The sequence below is a fragment of the Trichosurus vulpecula genome, chromosome 2 (assembly GCF_011100635.1).
Source record: "Trichosurus vulpecula isolate mTriVul1 chromosome 2, mTriVul1.pri, whole genome shotgun sequence".
NCBI lineage: Eukaryota > Metazoa > Chordata > Mammalia > Diprotodontia > Phalangeridae > Trichosurus > Trichosurus vulpecula.
In genome coordinates this window covers 95441745-95459392 of record NC_050574.1, presented here as the reverse complement: position 1 = coordinate 95459392, position 17648 = coordinate 95441745, and the positions used below count along the sequence as shown (strand labels likewise).

Sequence of the window (17648 nt, the reverse complement as noted above, 5' to 3'; positions counted from 1 at the left end):
TAGCTAGCTAGCATTTACACAGTGCTTTCAGGTTTGCAAAATGCTTTAGAAATATCATCTCATTTTCTCTAGACAGACCTGTGAGCCCAGGTGTTTGATCAGTGTTTTTGAATGAACTAAGAGGTCCAAGGAAGAGCCCAAAACCTCTGACTCTCCTGTTAAAGTTTGAATGTGCTAATTAATAGTTATCAAGTTCCAACCATGGAAGTTAGTGACAAATAGAGCTTTTGAGATCACAAGGAGGTTTCCACTCTCTCTTATACCTGAGATGAGGTCCACAAGACAAGAAGATTATAATCAATCAGCATTTATTAAGCACCTACACTGTGCTAAGTGCTGGGGATACAAAAGGAAGCAAAAGATAGTCCCTGCCCTCAAGGAGCTTATAATCTAATGCTAGAAAGGCATCGATCTTTCAATATTGTGACAACTGTAACAAGTAACTGAAAGGGGGAAAAAATGATGCATAGGATTAAACAGTTTAAAGATGATGCATCAGACGGGTCACTTTGGAGCTTTGTTCTATTTACTGGGTGTGTAGTTTAAGTTTGACATCCTTGGGGCCTGACCCCAAATAAAGACAAAATGGACCAGGATAACTATGACATCTCCAGAATCAGTGAGGGGAGATATTCTCCTGTATACTTTCTCTTTTCTGGATATTCATGACCCTACTTTTTCTTTATTCTTTTCCTCCACTTGTCTGGCCACTCCTCAGTCTCCTTTGCTAGGTCATCAACCATAACACATACCCTAACTGTGGGTGTACTCAAAGGTTCTATTCTAGCTTCTCATCTCTATCTTCTGTCTACTCTTTCCATTGGTGATGTCATCAGCTCCTGTGGTGTTACATATCACCTCTATATCTACAGAAGTGATATTCTGATCTATGTATCTAGCCCTAGTCTCTCTCTTGATCTCCAATCCTATATCACTGACTGCCATTTGGCATTTTGAACTGGATATATAATCATCTCAAATCTAATATCTAGAATAGAACTCATTATTTCCTTCCACTTCACCCCTTCCTTCTTCCAAACTTCACTATTTCTGTTGAAGTTACCTATATTCTTCAAATCTCTCTGGTTCATAACCTCAGCATTATTCTCGACTCCTCACCTTCTCTCATTCCACATATCCAATCAGTTTCCAGAATTGCTATTTCTAGCTCCACAATCTCTCTCACAACTAACTTGATCTCTACTCACACAGCCACAACCCTAATTCAGGATTTTATCACTTCTTACCTAGATTCCTAATTTGTCTTCCTGACTGAAATCCCTCTTCTTTTTAAAATAGATTCTTATTAATATCTTTAGTTTTTAAAAATTCCTCCTTCTCTTTTCCCCAGAGAACCATACTTTATAACAATGATTATTTTTAAAGAAGAGTAAAAAAATCATTACAATGAAAAAAAGAGAATATGGTTTGTTTGTACATAGTTATCTATATATTGTCTCTCCTATTAGATTGGAAGGAAACTCCTCAAGCACAGGAACTATCTTGTGTCTTTCTTTCTTTGTATCTCTAGCACTTAGTACTTTGTCTGGTATGTAATAAGTCCTTAATAAATGCTAATTGACTGAATGAATATATTTTCCCCCACCCAAGTTCACTGACCCCCTCAGAACTATGCTCAGATCCCTTGACAGTCCACGGACTCCAAGTTAAGAACCTCTGGGAAAGTCAGACTAGGAAAGCTGTTAAGCCTAAATCTTAAGAATAAATTTCTGAAGACAAAAAGAGAAATTATCCCAGTGAAGAGGAAAAAGAGAAATTATCTTTAAAAGATTAACATAGATTCACAGAATTCAACAAATTCAACAAAATTAGATTTTTTAAATTTTTAATTTTTTAGATTTTTAAAAGAACCTATAAAGAAGATGAAAGCAAGAGTAGGTAAAGGTGGATGAATACAAAAGCCTGGTACTGTCTTGTAGGAGCAATATCAGGAATGAAGGAGCTAAAGTTGGTGAGGATAGTTAAGATACTTAAAAAAGCAATTTTTTTAATTTTGGGGAAAGAAAAGTTTGTAAGGAAGAGATAAGACTGTGGCTTATGGTCGATGGAACGATGGTTTAATGAATATGATATGTGAAGACAGAGCTGCTTAAGTCTCTCTCTCTTTTTAAAAATTCTACCTTCTCTGCCAAGGAGAGTGAGCTTTGGACTTGATAAAGTCCATAAAGTACAGTAAATGACTAGAATCACCTCAGTATTCTTCTTTCCCAGACCCTATTCCCAGGCTTTCATAGGAAAGGAGGATGAGAGGGAAAAGAACAGAGGGGAACTCTCAGAATATGAGAAATCAAACAAAACAATAGATAAGAAAGGTTTGACTGGTTCCGTCAGAAACCAGATGCTATAAATATATAAAGATAACTTAGGAAAAAATGCATTTTATGATGTATGTGGAATTTTCATAAAAATCGACAATGTACTAGGTCATAGAGGAGTCCATAGAAAGTTATAGAAAAGCAGAAGATAAAAAGGCAAGATTGGCCCAGTTATACATTATGGGTCAAAATATAATCATTCAATTCACTTTAGTAGAACTAGAAGGAAATGACAGAAATAGGATCATAGGGTACAGAGTTTACAATAATACCAAAGCATTATTATAAATTATAAAGAACTATGTAAATGTAAATTCTTATTATGAAATTTAGAAAATGATTTATAAATGTCTGGATGAAAGAAAAATTGAAGCAACTGTTACACAGAATATCCCAAAGATAGCAACAAAAAATGCAATATATAAGAATTTATGGGGTGTGACCAAAATATCCCGCAGAGACAAATTTATGGCACTGAATCCTATACAATATTAAAAAGAGAGGAAAAACAGGAACATTGGCTCCATTTTTAAAAATCATAAAATAAACAAAATAATATGCTAAAGAAAAGAAGAAAAAAGAAATTGTCATGATTACAGGAGAAATTAATAAAATAAAGAATAAAAATAATGGCTATTTAAAAAAAACTAATACAATTAATAAACAGCTAACTTAATATTTTGATGGAGAGAGACAACTCAAGTTACTAAAATCAGAAGTGTTGTAGCAACTGTTGCAATGAATACAATAGAAATTAAGAAAAATATCAAAGCTTACTATGTGCAGATTTATGCTAAAATACTTTAACATACTTTAGAAAATACTTTTTAAAAATACTTTCAGATAAATGCTTTAGAAATTAAAATTAAAATAAATGGGTTAATATCTCTAAAATATAAAATGCAAGTTGGTTGAATAATAAGATCACTTGAACAGTACAACACAGAAGAAGAAATTAGAAAAGTCACTAATAAACTGGCTTTTTAAACTGTAAAATGCCAGTTGCATTTGTTCACAAAAGAATTTTTCCAAACTGTCAAAGAAATAGAAAATTCCTATGTAATAATTACTTATATTTATGTGTTCTTTATATAGATAAAATATATTATATATAATAAATTTAACATGATATGTATAATATATATATTTATATGACATATAAAATATATAGGTTGGTAGTTACTGAAATTCCTCCAATTGCCTTTTTAGGGGTAATTATATACTCTTCATAGCTATAGGGATGATGTTGATCAAGATGCCAATTACAATTCCAGTTGTGAGATATGAAGAGTATGCATGACCTGCTAATTTGATGTCATATTTCCAACCTGTTTCTGAGAATCGTTGAAGCAATTCAGAGCTCTACTAGCAGCTGTTTTACGTACTTATTGTACATTCCCAGTTTCTCCAAAGTGAATTTTCCTATATTTTACTAACTCTGCTACCTCGATCAATACTTTAGTAAGCAGTTTAATTTGATTAAATAAAATGGTAAGAAACTACAAGCAAAGACACAGGCATCTCAGATTCCCCCAACTCCAACGTGTGGGAACTCACTCTCACTGATTCCACATTAGGGTGAAGAAACAAGTTTTCCTGTTTAACACAAACCTCTGGATTCAGGCATTTCTCACAACAGTCTGCCTCTGCCTAGATACTAGGCTTCTTGCTTGTCACAGGAACCTCAATCTTGCCTGATATCTCTATACTTTTTACTCATTGGCTTAACTGGTCAGGAACTCACCGGTTTTACTTCATGCTTTCCCACCTGGGACTTCTGAAATAGGAATAGCCTCCCTCAGCCTCTCTGTCTCTCTGTCTGTCTCTGTCTCTGTCTTTCCCTCCCTCCCCAACTCATTTTTCACTTTGAAAGTCTATACACCCAACAACATCCCCTGTGGCATGCTGCAGGGTTCCCTGGGAAATACTTTATGACTTATTCCCAGCCCTCAATGTTCTCTGGGTCATATTGACCATAGGAAAAAGTCCATAAGTCCTGGTGGAAGGGAGGGGACTTGCAGGATGGTCAAACTCCTATGTGCCAGTGACTTGCCCAGGATCACATGGCTAAGAAGTGTCTGAGGCTAGATTTGAACTCAGAAAGATGAGTCTTCCTAACTCCAGGCTGGACACTCTATCCATTGCACCACTTAGTAAACATGGTGGCTTATTTATACACATAATCAATAGGTAATACCCTTTTTTCAGGTCTTGACCTTTCTGATACTTTTGACACTATCTTCTCTTTTTAGGTTTTTCCTCTTTAGGTTTTTATGACCTTGCCCTGGTTTTCCTGGTTTTCCACCTACCTATTTGACCACTCCTCAGTCTTCTTTGCTACTAACATGGCTATCTCTCCCTCTTCCTACCCCCACCCTCCCATACATACTTGTAATGTTAATGGAATAGGAAGATCTTCCAAATGGAAGATCTGTCCATTAATAGGCCTATGTGACCTGCTTTGAGCTCTGGCCCAGCTCACAGCTGTGATACATCCTGAGTCACATAGAGACCATCGGGGGAGGAATTTGCTTAAGGGGAGCTATGCTGATGATTCCTAGATCTATATCCATCCAAGTCTAATATCTCTGGAGCTGTAGTCTTGTGTCTATAAGGATGTCAAACTTACCATGCCCAAAACAGAACTCATCTCCCTCACCCTCTTTTCAATTTTCCTATTGCTATTGAAGTTAGTGCCACCCTCCTACTCATCCAGGCTTACACCCTCTGTGTAATCCTCATCTCCTCATTTGCACTCACCCAACATATCCAATAAGTAGTCAAATCTTATCATTCCTTTTTCTACATTTCTTGTATAGACCCCCTTCTCTTCACTCACACAGCTACCATACTGGTGCACCTCACCTCACTCCTGGACTATAGCAATAACCTTGACTCAAGTTTCTCTCCACTCTGGTCCAATTTCCACTCAGCTGCCAAAGTGATTTTCCTTAATTATAGGTCTGACTCCTCACCCCAATTTAATAAACTCCAGTGGTTCCTTTTAGACTCAAATATAAAATCCTTTATTCACCACTTAAAATCCTTCACAACCTGGCCCTTTCCTGTCTTTCCAGTCTTCACTTCCAGGGTATACCTTATATCCCTCCATGAACTCTTCAGTTCAGCTACTTAAGCACTTGACTTTCCCAACATCTCCTGACTCCATGCACTTGCATTGGCTGACCTCCATGCCTGGACTGCTTTCCCCACTCACCTCCAACTTCTGACTCAAACCCTACCCTCTGTAGTAGGTCTTTATTATGGTGTCTCCCCTGCCTCCCCCAATTCTGTCCCTCTCAGGTTACCTTCTATCTTCACTGTACATAGTTATTTGTATATGGGCTCCTCGAGGAGTGTGAGTTTTTCTCTTTTTCCTGTATCCCTAGCATTTAGAACATAGTGAGAGCTCAACAAACGTTTGTTGACTGACTCACTAGAAGTCTTCAGGCAGATTCTGAGTATTCACTTGTCAGGGATACTGCTGAGGCCCCTTCCACCTCTGAGATTTTGTGATGCTGTATTCTTCTCTATCCCCCTATGTCCTCGGCTTTCCAGGTCCTTGTATTGTCTTCCCCTGTTAGAATGTAAACTCCTTGAGGGCAGAGACTGTCCTTTCTGCTTTTTATAAATATTCCTAGTGTAGTGGAAGTACTTTGTGAGTAGCTATATTGGGGGCAGAAATAACCCCTCTCCTTTGGAAATGCTGTAAATAACTTTATTACAGATGATTTCAGACATATTTGTTATAGAAAAATGGACCAGTAAGTAAAGCGACTCTAAGGGTTAAAAAAAATATTTTTGGTGCTTAGCATAGTGCCTGGCACATAGCAAGCACTTAATAAATGTTTGTTGACTGACTGTTTACTGTTTACAGCATTCCATTTCTGTAATCAAGGCATGTCAAGATTCTATTCCAACATCCACAACTCACATATCCCTAACCTGGACACTGCATTGTCCAAGTTGCATTAATGCAGGGGCATTGGTGTCACTAATGGCTGACAAAGTGCTTTTCCCATTCTTGACCACATCTGATTGTCACAATAACTGTGTGAGTTATGGAAGGCAGGTATGATTTTCCCCCCAGTATTTTACAGAGAAAGAAATCGAAGTTGATGGAAGTTAAACGAGCTTCTGAACATCACACTGCTAATAAATGCCAAAGCTGGAAAAGGAACTGAGGCCTTTGGTCCTATATTATTCCATAATCTAGACATCTCAACTTCAACTTCCTTTCTTTTTTTTTTTTGCAGGGGGGAAGGCAGGGCAATTGGGCTTAAGTGACTTGCCCAAGGTCACACAGTTGGTAAGTATGTCAAGTATCTGAGGCTGGATTTGAACTCAGGTCCTCCTGACTCCAGGGCCTGTGCTCTACTCACTGCGCCACCTAGCTGCCTCATCAACTTGAACTTCTAATGGCTTAAGATGGCTTTAGAGTTAATGGTGTCACTGATCACTATGTACTGAGAACCCTGAACCTTCTGAAAAACAACATTCAGGTCCAGTAGCTCTCCTACCTGAGGGAGGCTTCCTGGGTCCTGATTGAGTAAAAAATTAAGTAAAAGGGGCAGCAAGGATGCGCAGTGAATAGAGCACTAGCCCTGGAGTCAGGACGACCTGAATTCAAATCCAGCCTCAGACACTTGACACACTTACTACCTGTGTGATCTTGGGCAAGTCACTTAACCCCGATTGCCCTGCCTTTCTCCCTCCAAAAACAAAAAAAAGTAAGTAAAGAATGAACTTCAACCGTTGACTCTTTCTTGCCAGTAATTCCAAGTTCTGAAGCAGAATTGTTTCTTTTGTGTTTGTTGTTAGGTTGATATTTCTCATTAACACTTTAAGACTTTTTGTTCTGATAAAAGTATTTCAGCTGGCCAGTGCGAAAAGAAAGATTGAAGAAGCAATTAGAAAGCTGGTAAGTGGATAAACCCTCTTTTGGATTTTGAATCGTGTCTGTTACTCTAGTGAGACTATGTACGTAGTGCCTGCTATGAGCCAGACACTATGCTAAGCCCTTTGCAAATATTATCTCAGTTGAACTTCATGATAACCCTAGAAGATTGGGGCTGTTATCCCTCTTTTATAGCTGAGGAAACTGAGGCAAAGTTAAGTGACTTGTTCAAAGTCACACAGCTATTAATTGCATGGAGCTGGATTTGAATTCAGGTCTTACTAATTCCTGGACTAGCACTCTATCCACTGTGCTACCTAGCTTCCTCCTGTTCTGGGAGGTACTGGCAAGGATAACAGATATCTAGGTAATATTATGTATGTGTTCTTTATTTTTAGGTTGGCATATACTTAACAAAGCTGTCATTTTTCTCTCCAAGGTTTCAGAAAACAAAAGACGTTATAGGAAAGATGGATTTGACCTGGACCTCACTTATGTTACTGGTTTGTGCAGCTTGATAAAATTATCTACAATGGCTTGTCGGTTTGCATGTATTAGCTTAAAAAAAAATTGTTCCCTTGTCAATATTTCAGTTTATATTTTGCTTCAGTTTAACCCAAACCAGATTGCTTTTTTAAAACATTTTACATCCAGAAAACCTTTTTTTTTTTTAGTTCTTACTGAGTTTCTCTTCTACTCTTGCAAATATAGAATGGAAGGGGTGAGAGAATACACACATATGCAAGAGCGAGAGAAAGGTCTTAGTGTTGGAGTGGAAAGAGGGAATCATTGCTATTATTTTTATTATCTCTCAGAAGATATTTGACTGCCAAACATGTTTTATAAACTTTAGGAAGAGAACTCTCCCTACTCTCTGTGGGGATTATAATTGCCCAATCTGAAAGGAAAACCACTGAGGCAGAGTTCTGAGCCAATAGTGCATAATTAAAGGATCCATGGCCCCTCTAATGAAGCGGACTTCGTGATATGGGATGTTCCCTTCCTCCAGGGCATTAGTTCTATTGTGCTTGATACCCGGATGATATGGGTGGAGCACACCAGAAATAGTCTTATTGGTAGATAGACCAATTCCACTGGTTGACAAATAGGCTAGTGAGCAGACCTTAACAGACCTATGCTGACTTTCAGGAGATCCTACCAAGCCAAAGAGCACACTCATGGGCTGGTAGAGAGGCAAGTCGCAGGCGGGCAACCAAGGTTACTCATTGTTTTTGTGCCCATAGTCATCTCCCCATATTGGGCAATAGAGGGATTCCAAGGGATTTCCATCCCTTGGGTAACAAAAAATAGCTGGCAAACTTTCCATGTAATTGAGTCACCTTTGTCACACTGGCCTTGGTCACCTTAACAAGGAAAAACAAGGTTGGAGGTCCTCTAGTTGGCTTACTATGATTAAGCAAGTGAACTTACAATCTGCAGTTGACTACTCTGAGGCCTACTATCAGAACTTAAAATCACCACCCCTATGGAATCAGATCAAACTGATTAAAACTTATTGGAATAAAATAGGGGTCCCATTAGTCATCTATCACATCTCTTCTGAGATTTACCTTACTTATCAAGGCTTGGTGTCATTAAAGCAGGTTGAATGGATGTTCAATTGATGGCCTTTTCAAAGCTGATTTACTCTCTTTCAAATTTCCTAAATTTGGGTTAAGAAAAGCCCAGTTTAGAATGGAGTCTGTAAAAGTCTGATTGGGCCTAGGGACCCCAGAAAGACTTCATCAGTTTGAAGATTTCCCAGGAATTCCGGTCACTGCTTTGTGAAGTTCCTGGATCAGTGAAAGTCAAGTCAAAAAGCATTTATTAGGCACACGCAATGTTCCAGGAAGACAAAGGGGCAAAAAACCCAGTCCCTTTCCTCAAGAAGCTCACAACCAAATGAAGGAGACAACAGGGACAAACAGGTACATACAGGATAAGTTGGAGACAATCTCAGAAGGCTTTAAGGAAAGTTACCAAAACCATTATCAAGGCCACGCTCTGACTTGGTCTTCCAAAGGTCCTTGGGACCAGACATAAATCACTGTTAGTCTGAGCCCCTTCCCCTCCCAAGGTTACTGCTGATGAAAGCAGATGCAAATCCTTTTTCAACTAGCCTCAACTAGGGAATTCAGGTAGAACTAGATGGAGAACTAGAAACTCATGGAGCTAAATGATCATCCTACTCCACAAATTTATCCAAATCTCAGTCCACTTCTGGTCACAGGGTGGATTTGTTTCTATTCTGTGACTCTTAATTCCCTGAAAGAAACTTTCTATTAGAAAAAGGGGCTTCTGAACATAAGCGGTCTGACTATAAATACATATTAAATACGTCTATGTGTGTGTTTGCAAATCTTATCATTTCATAATGTCTGTAATTTCTTAATAGGAGCAATCTTTTTTTATTTTCAGATAACGTCATTGCCATGTCCTTTCCATCATCTGGAGGTCGGTCACTCTATAGAAACCCCATTAAGGTAAGAGAGGACATTATATGATAGGTAGTCATTTTATATTTTTCATTGGAAATAGACTGAGTCCATTACAATTTTACATTTCAAGGGAGATATCAATATAGACAGTCCTGACTTATGTAGGCCAGCTTATGCTATCTCTGAGAGTTACCTCTTCATTGGTACCTTCTCCCTTTACCCCCAGCTCCCCTCCTCTTACTCATTTCTTTTTGGTCATTTCTGGGGTACCTCTGCAAATTGCACCTGCGTAAATTTCAAGTTTTCTTCCCTTCTCCCTCTACTTTTCTTCCCTATTCCATCAAGTGACAGTGTTCCTGACCTATTGTGACTCAGTTATACCTACTTTTCTTCCATCAAGACTCTAGGACTGGACTCTCTGGTTCCTCCATACCAATGTCCTACAGCTACCATCTTTTCTTTTTTTCTTGCTTCCTCTCTCCCCAAAGAAGGGGATGTGGGTTTCCATTGAAGGATTTCAGAGCCTGCCCTGCTGACTCTGAAATTAAAACAGGATATTTCTAAGGGGTTCTTTAGGGGGTATTTTTATGCTTTCTCCATAGAATATTAAAACATCAAAGGAAAAAGTTGAAGTGAGTCTGTAAATATTTTTTAAACACCTACCGTGTGCCAGACGCTGTGCTAAGCTCTGGTTACAGAACTCTTAAAAATTAACCCTAGCCTTTCATGCAAATATTCAGTGGGAACAAGGCTGGCTGTTGTTCAGTCTTTTTCAGTTGTTTCTGACTCTTTGTGACCCCATTTGGGGTTTTCTTGGCAAGGGTGCTGGAGTGGTTTGCCTTTTCCTTCTCCAGCTCATTTTATAGATGAGGAACTGGGTTAAGTGACTTGCCCAGCTAATGAGTGTCTGAGGCCAGATTTGAACTCAGGAAGATGAGTCTTCCTGACTTTGAATGAGCAAGTAAAAAGAGGACCTTTGGAGCCCATATATAAATTGGCTATTAATATAATAAGAAAATAATCATTTTTCTCACTGTTTAGATTTTTAAAGCCCTTTATAACTTAGCATTAACTGGGCTTTCCGGTTCATTGAGTATTACCTCCCGTCTCACACTCTACAATACAGCCAAACTTGGCTCTCCATTACTCACAGGATCCCTTGGATGAAAGTTTAAGAGCCTTACAGCACCCATTTCTCTTGCTGCTCAGATGCTTTTCCTTTGGTGGGGTGGGAGTAGCTCTGTTCTAGATGGTTGAGGTTACTAGAAGTATGACCACCCGGATGAGGGAGGTGTTAACACTGTATTTTTTTAAATGTCACTTTGACATTTAAGTGTTCAATGGTGTTGACCAAGCATATGAGAGTACAGCCCAGTCAGAGATCCATCTCAGTGGATTGGTCAATTAAAATAAAAGGAACAGGGATCAATTTGCATAAGAAAGATGATTTACTGACTGCTTAGAAGGTCGAATTCACCTCTCTCTCCTAGCCAAAGCGGCAAGCTAACATTATAACAACCATCATAGATGACTTATTCCCTATCAGAGGGATTAGGTATGTGGTGAATGTGAGGACACACTTTTGTTCTCTATACTGTCCTTTGAGAGACTGTCCAAGCGCTGCACTTAAGAGTCAGGAAACCTACCTGTGACATGTATCAGCTGTGCTACCACCACGGGCAAGTCATCCAACCTGGCCGAGCCTCTGTCTTCTTATCTGCAAAATGAAGGTAACTCCTGAGGTACCCACTTCATGAGGTTATTGTGAGGCTCGAATCACATCATGCATGTAAAATCAAAGTCCTATGTAAATACCAGTTATCATTATTAAAAAGTGCTAAGTGAGAATCAGCACGATCATATGTTAATCATTTAACAATAAAAATTTAATAATCAGTTATTCATTTTGAGGTTAGCAAATGTTCTATATTTTACTGTGCATAGACATATTTGTATATGTTTTAGGAAGTTGTGAGATTCCTGGATACGAAACACCCAGACCACTACAAGATCTACAACTTGTGCAGTATGTATGAATTATCAGTTTTGTTATTCTGCTTTGAATATAAGCACTTGGCACAAAAATTGGTGCCTGGCACAATATAGGAGCTTAATTAATAATCTGTTTGACATCTTGTTGACTGAAGTCAGTGCCTTCTAACAGGAGATAGTCTCATGTGAGGCTGGTAGAAGGAGTAGTGTGGATCGAGTGCTGGACCAGGAGACAGGAAGATCTGAGCTCAAAATCAGTCTCAGATACTTAGTAGTTGTGTGATCCTGGACAAGTCACTTAACCACTGTCTGTCTCGGTTTCTTCATCTGCAAAATGGGGATAAACATAGCACCCGCCTCCCAGGGTTCTTATGAAGATTAAATGAGATAATATTTGTTAAACATTTAGCATAGTGCCTGGCACATAGTAAGTATTTCAGAAATGCTTATTCCTTCCTTCCTCATTATAATTTCATTTTCTTCCAGTGACTATTTCTAAAGGATCTTTGCCCTAACTCCCATTTTAAGTTTTAAAGGCCTTGTCTTCCATTGGGCCTGGCTTTTTTTTTTTTTGGTAAGACAGAAGGTTCATGTTGAATCAAAATATTATAAAAAGGAAAGAACATAAGGGATATAAGAAAAATTATCTTATTAAAGACTTGCAAACTTTTAAAGCTGGAGGAAACTTTAAATATCATTAAATGGAACACACCAGTTTTAACCACAAAGGAGACTGAGACGCAGAGGAATAAAAGGACTTGTGCAAGATGACACAGCAATCTAGGACTAGAATCCAGGTCTCCTGACTTGCAACTCAATTCTCTTTCTACTCTACTCTGCCTCTTTAATGATAGGGAATGATCCTTCTGGAATTTTTTTTTTAGGTGAAGCCTATGTATGTCTGCATCAGAATCGCCATGGAAATGTAAACTCTCACATATCCCAGATGGAGAAGTTTTCTCAAAATCACCTACCCATTGATATCATGGAACTGGAATACATTGGGGGAGGGGTCAGAGAAATCCCCGTCTCCATGGTGATTCTTATGCAAGGATAAATCAGTTAGAATTAGGCTTGAGACCACCTTTGCACTTTTTTTCCCTGAGAATTCAGATAGATGAGTATATTTTTCTTGCTCCTATCCTTTGATCAGCTGTATTTACCTCTGTCATAGGTCCATGGGCCATTTGCTGAGGTTTTGTATGTCAAGGTTTTGACCTCAGGGCATAATTGGGCTCCTAATGCTGCTACTATTGTTATGTTCCTAAAGTCTCAGACTTTCCTTCAGGGAAGGTGCAACTATTCTTGGATAGAGTTCTTTATGTGAGCAAATTCTTAGGTGGGCTAAATGAACTGCCATTTTTGTATGTCTGCTAATGTCAAGGCTAGAAAGGGCCCTGAAAGCCTATGGTCCATTGTAACGCACCTATAGTACCTTGAGCTTCTTGGAATAGAAGACTACTAGTATTTGAAGAGAGTGGTAAAGTATTGTTATTATGACTAATATTGTTCAAATGCAGTCCTCTTCAGCATCTTCTGCTAGTACCATTTCAAAAATGCAAATTCCCAAAATAAATTTTGAGCATAAAAGTTAAAAAAAAACCCAAACTTTGATGTAAGCTGGATATGTTAGTTTGATGTATAAGTTTGACTTCTGTTATCTGTTTTAGGTGAGAGAACCTATGACCATTCATACTTCCATAACAGGGTAGAAAGATTCCCTATTGATGATCACAATGTTCCCACCATAATGTAGGTTGTATGCCAAGTTTACTGAGGGAGAGGGAATATTGGGGAGGAGGAGTGTGGAGGGGTCTTGATTTTTCAAAATAATACTTCTATTCAACTAAAAATCATTTGCTTTTAACCAGTGATATGCTGAAATTTGTGGACAGTGTATTTGAATGGATGGAAGAGGATCCAGAAAATATCATAGTAGTTCACTGTATGGGAGGCAAAGGTAATACTGTTCTCTGTCTCTTAGATTCAGCTTCTTTAGCTGTGCTGATCATCAAGTGAAAGAAAAAGAGGCTTTAAGTGAATTTCTATGTCATAGTCTCTCCATGTAGAATTATGAACTCAGACCAAGGAAAAACTATGCTCCTCCAGCCCCTTCTCCCTATTCTTATCAAGACGTGAAATGCATCTTTAGTCCTTTTTCCTAGTCAGATGAATCTCCAATAAGCAAGGTGGGAATTAGGTACAAGAAACCTGTGTGTGTCCTAATATTTGAAAATCAGACACTTTCTATTCCAGAGGGAACATAACAAGAGTGCTCTAAGTTGGCTAATGTATTTGAAATACATCTGAGAAATTTTGTTTGTGGACATGGAGGTCTTACAGACTGATAAAAGCATTTAAAAAAAAATCACAGACAACAGAGAGGAAGCACATCATAATAGATAGAGATCTGGCCTCAAAGTCAGGAGAACCTGTGTTCAACCCACCCCCGGCACACACTGACTATGAGACCTTGGGCATATCTTTTACGTCCTCAGGGCTCCAAGTATGTTCCAAGAGCCATGAAGATGGCTGAAGCAGATGCCAAGGTCATCTACTGAATCCCAGGCCATCACCAGTAGCCCCGACTTTTTGTCTTGACACTGGACTTCAATGACTCTGGAAGAGAGAGTGAGGCTGATGACTTTGTGCAACTCTACCTCATTTAAATTCAATTCACATGTAACTCAAGACATCGCCCTGTGATGTCATCGGTCCTCTTTAAAAATGAAGGACAAACAATAACAGCTCTAAGCAGCTCTCTCAGACTCTAAGTTGCAGAGAAGGTTCTGATCTGCATTCGTGTAAGGTTAATGGGGAATAAGATCTTGCCTGCCCATCAACAGGCCCCATGTGGAGCCCACTAAGGGAAGCTTGCTTGCTTGGAGGAGGGCTTACACACCTTTCGCTAATTTCTAATTAGGTACTGAGTCAGGAGGGTTCTGGCTCTGAGCCTATTAGCTCAAAGAATATATATTCCAAGAGGTAAGCTTTTGCTCTGGAGGCTCACTTACGAGAAGGACCTTGTGATTCCCTGGTTGAGACTCTGGCCATATGTTCAGAGCTCCCCAACCGCTCAGAGGTAAAGGCTCTCTTGATTCAGTGGTAGAAGTAAAGTATATAGCAGTTTTGCTTTGATTCGGGCAGTAGAGCCCTGCCTGTTGGTCTTTTTTTCTCTACTCTGTATTTTCTCTGTTTGTATTTTATGTAATTTAAGAAGATTGTTGACCCCTGAAACAGCTGTCTTTCCTAGTAAAGCAGATCTAAGAACCTGTGCTAGCAGCCATCCTAGGTATGTCAGTGTGGTTGCCATTACAATTAGAAAAGGGGGCTCCCTACTTAATGAAACCACAAGTCCAGTCCTCTCTATCCTCTATCGCTGACTTGGACAGTAATGCTCAATTCCATTTCTCACATTTCCTATGACACATCAATTCAAATCCTACCTGGCTCCAATTCCATCATGGAAGACCAAGTAAAGTTCTTCCTAGCCATATTGGCCTAAAGTGACCTCTTTTTCTTTTGAATCCTTGTATTTTCTGGGAAGGTCATACAGCAATTACACATATGCTATTTAAGTATTTTATTGCTTAACTTTTCACATAATAAGGTAGTTTGAGGAACTAGAAAGCGAGGTCCTTGAAGAAGGAGCTGTTCTTTGAATTTCCTATTGTACATAACAGGTATTTAATTGGGGTTTTGGGATTTTGGTTTTATTTTTTTTCTGGTTTAAATATAGTCAGTAAAGATTTAGGCTTTCCTAGAACTCAAAATGTCATTCAATGGTAACACATTATACTCAGATGAAACATGGAACCATGCGTCTATCATCCTGGAACAAGGAGAATTTTGGCATGTGGTACATGAGGACAGTACTACTCCCCATTCCATTTCTTAAAGGGTTTTAAGTAACTCTTCATAGATATTTATAGCATGATACTTGAGATGGAACCTCAACTGTCAGCCACTTAAGCCAGGTGCCAAGCATGATGTCATAGAGCTCTTTAGCTGTAGATAAGAAGCTTCTATGAGATCAAACAGAAAAGTGCTTTCCCTTCTTCCCATCAGCCCTTCTTGAGCATATTGTAGAATTGAACTATATCTGACCAAGCAGGTTCATTTCAACTTATCAAACAAATATTAAGCAGTGTCCATTGAAACACAGTGCCGGTGAAACACACTGGCAAACAATGTGTTTCGTAGAAAAACGATTAAGAAATGGCCTGTTTGCTCCAGGAGCTTACACCATTAGGAAAAATAAGGCCAGAACACAAATGATTATAATACAAATTGAAAAACAGGGTGTCCCAAAGGTCTCAGTGCAGATTTAGGCTTTACTAACATAAAGGCTTAAAGTTATTAAAGCCAATTAACTTAAAGATTAAAAGTTATTAGAGCCTAAAACCACACTGAGAACTTTGGGACAGTCTTTACAATAAAAGCAAATCTTAAAATGCTATAAAAAATGCTATTGTGGTTCTTCTTCTTGTTAGGTCTTAGTTGGGGGAAATGATGAGTTAGAAGCCTGAAGGCTGGACACAAGTTCAAGTCTGTGAAATGTTTGATTATTTCTGAAGGACGTTGTCTTGGATACATATTTTTAGGTTGAGAGAGAACAAATTCTGGTTATAAACTTTGTAAGTGGCTGTCAATAATAAAATTGTCCTATCTGTTGAGCAATGGTCATCTAATTTCTTTTCCAGGTAGGACTGGAACTATGATCTGTATTTGGCTTATTGCTAGTGAACATTTTGATACTGCAAAGGTATGAAATATATTAATAAGTACTACGTTGTTGTGCTAATTATTTAGATAGAGCTTACCAGGCCTGAAAAACCATTGATAGAGATTAGATGCTATTAAGATTATTATTTGAGTTATAGCACTTAGGTGGGAAGTTGAATATGTGATGTCTAAGGTACCTTTCAACTCTTAAGATTCTTTTTTTTTTTAAACCAGAGCTATAATTTCATTGGTACAAGGATTTCCTAGTGAAGAAATTCTACCTACCAATGAAAATGGGTACCTGCTCTGCAATTTATAGTGTTAAAGATTTGCCTAGGACACTGTGAAATTAAGTAACTCGTCCAGGGTGACACAGCCAATACGTGTCATGGGCAAGTCTTGAACCCACATCATCATGGTGAGCATTATCATTGCTATCATTTAAATGGTGCCAACGTGATGCCAGGTACTGTGCTAAGCATTTTATATTAGTCTTAATGTCATCTTTTAATCTTGGGAGGTGGATGAGCCATTGTTCTCATTTCACTGGAGAGGGGGACGTACTGATGTTTCTAAATTCTACAAGTAAACAGCAGGATTTAGACCATAAACCACATGTCCTGGCAGCTGATGACAAAAGCACCTCATTTTACCCTCACAACAACCCTGAGAGGTAAGTGTCATTACTGTTCTCATTTACAGAGGGGGAAATGGAAGGAAGCAAAAGTTAAGTGAGTTGCCTAAGGTAATATAGCCAGTAAGTGTCTGAGGCCAAATCTGAATGCAGTTCTTCCTACCTCCAGGACTGGTGCTTTGTGCACCACGGTACCACCTTGCTGCCACATCTTATTGACACTGAGGCCAGCTCTCTATGAATATATACCCTGCTGCCTGCCTCTTTCCCTACGTTCTATGGTGCTTGAATAAGATTTGTCTTTGGAGAGACCAATGCCTCTCTCCAAATGAGGAAAACAGGTGCCAGGATCTGTGGGTTATATTCTAAATTCTGCTACTTAGACACATTAACACTTTCCCCTCTCCAGTAAAATGAAGATAACAGTTCATCGCCTTTATAGCACAAAAGATGACATTAAAACTAATTAAATAAAAAATTAAATCTATGAAGATCTATAGGCATCCTTACAGGTGTTATATAAACCAGAGCTGTTGCTACCCACCCCCAAATTAACTCTGCTCCTAAGATTCTTATTGTGACATTTACAGAAATACATGGATTAAATGGTTTCTAAATGAGATTGA

At 38.6% G+C, this 17648-nt stretch overlaps 1 protein-coding gene across 1 annotated transcript in view; it reads left to right on the top strand.

Annotated features, from left to right (window-relative positions):
• The window catches only part of LOC118836685 (phosphatidylinositol 3,4,5-trisphosphate 3-phosphatase TPTE2-like), a 73087-nt gene that overhangs the window by 20693 nt on the left and 34746 nt on the right, over nt 1-17648 (top strand). The window contains exons 7-13 of the mRNA XM_036743903.1: nt 7158-7257; nt 7673-7736; nt 9652-9716; nt 11637-11697; nt 13334-13415; nt 13535-13623; nt 16367-16428. Coding sequence (XP_036599798.1) covers nt 7158-7257; nt 7673-7736; nt 9652-9716; nt 11637-11697; nt 13334-13415; nt 13535-13623; nt 16367-16428 — 523 coding nt within the window. The remainder of the gene's footprint in view (nt 1-7157; nt 7258-7672; nt 7737-9651; nt 9717-11636; nt 11698-13333; nt 13416-13534; nt 13624-16366; nt 16429-17648) is intronic.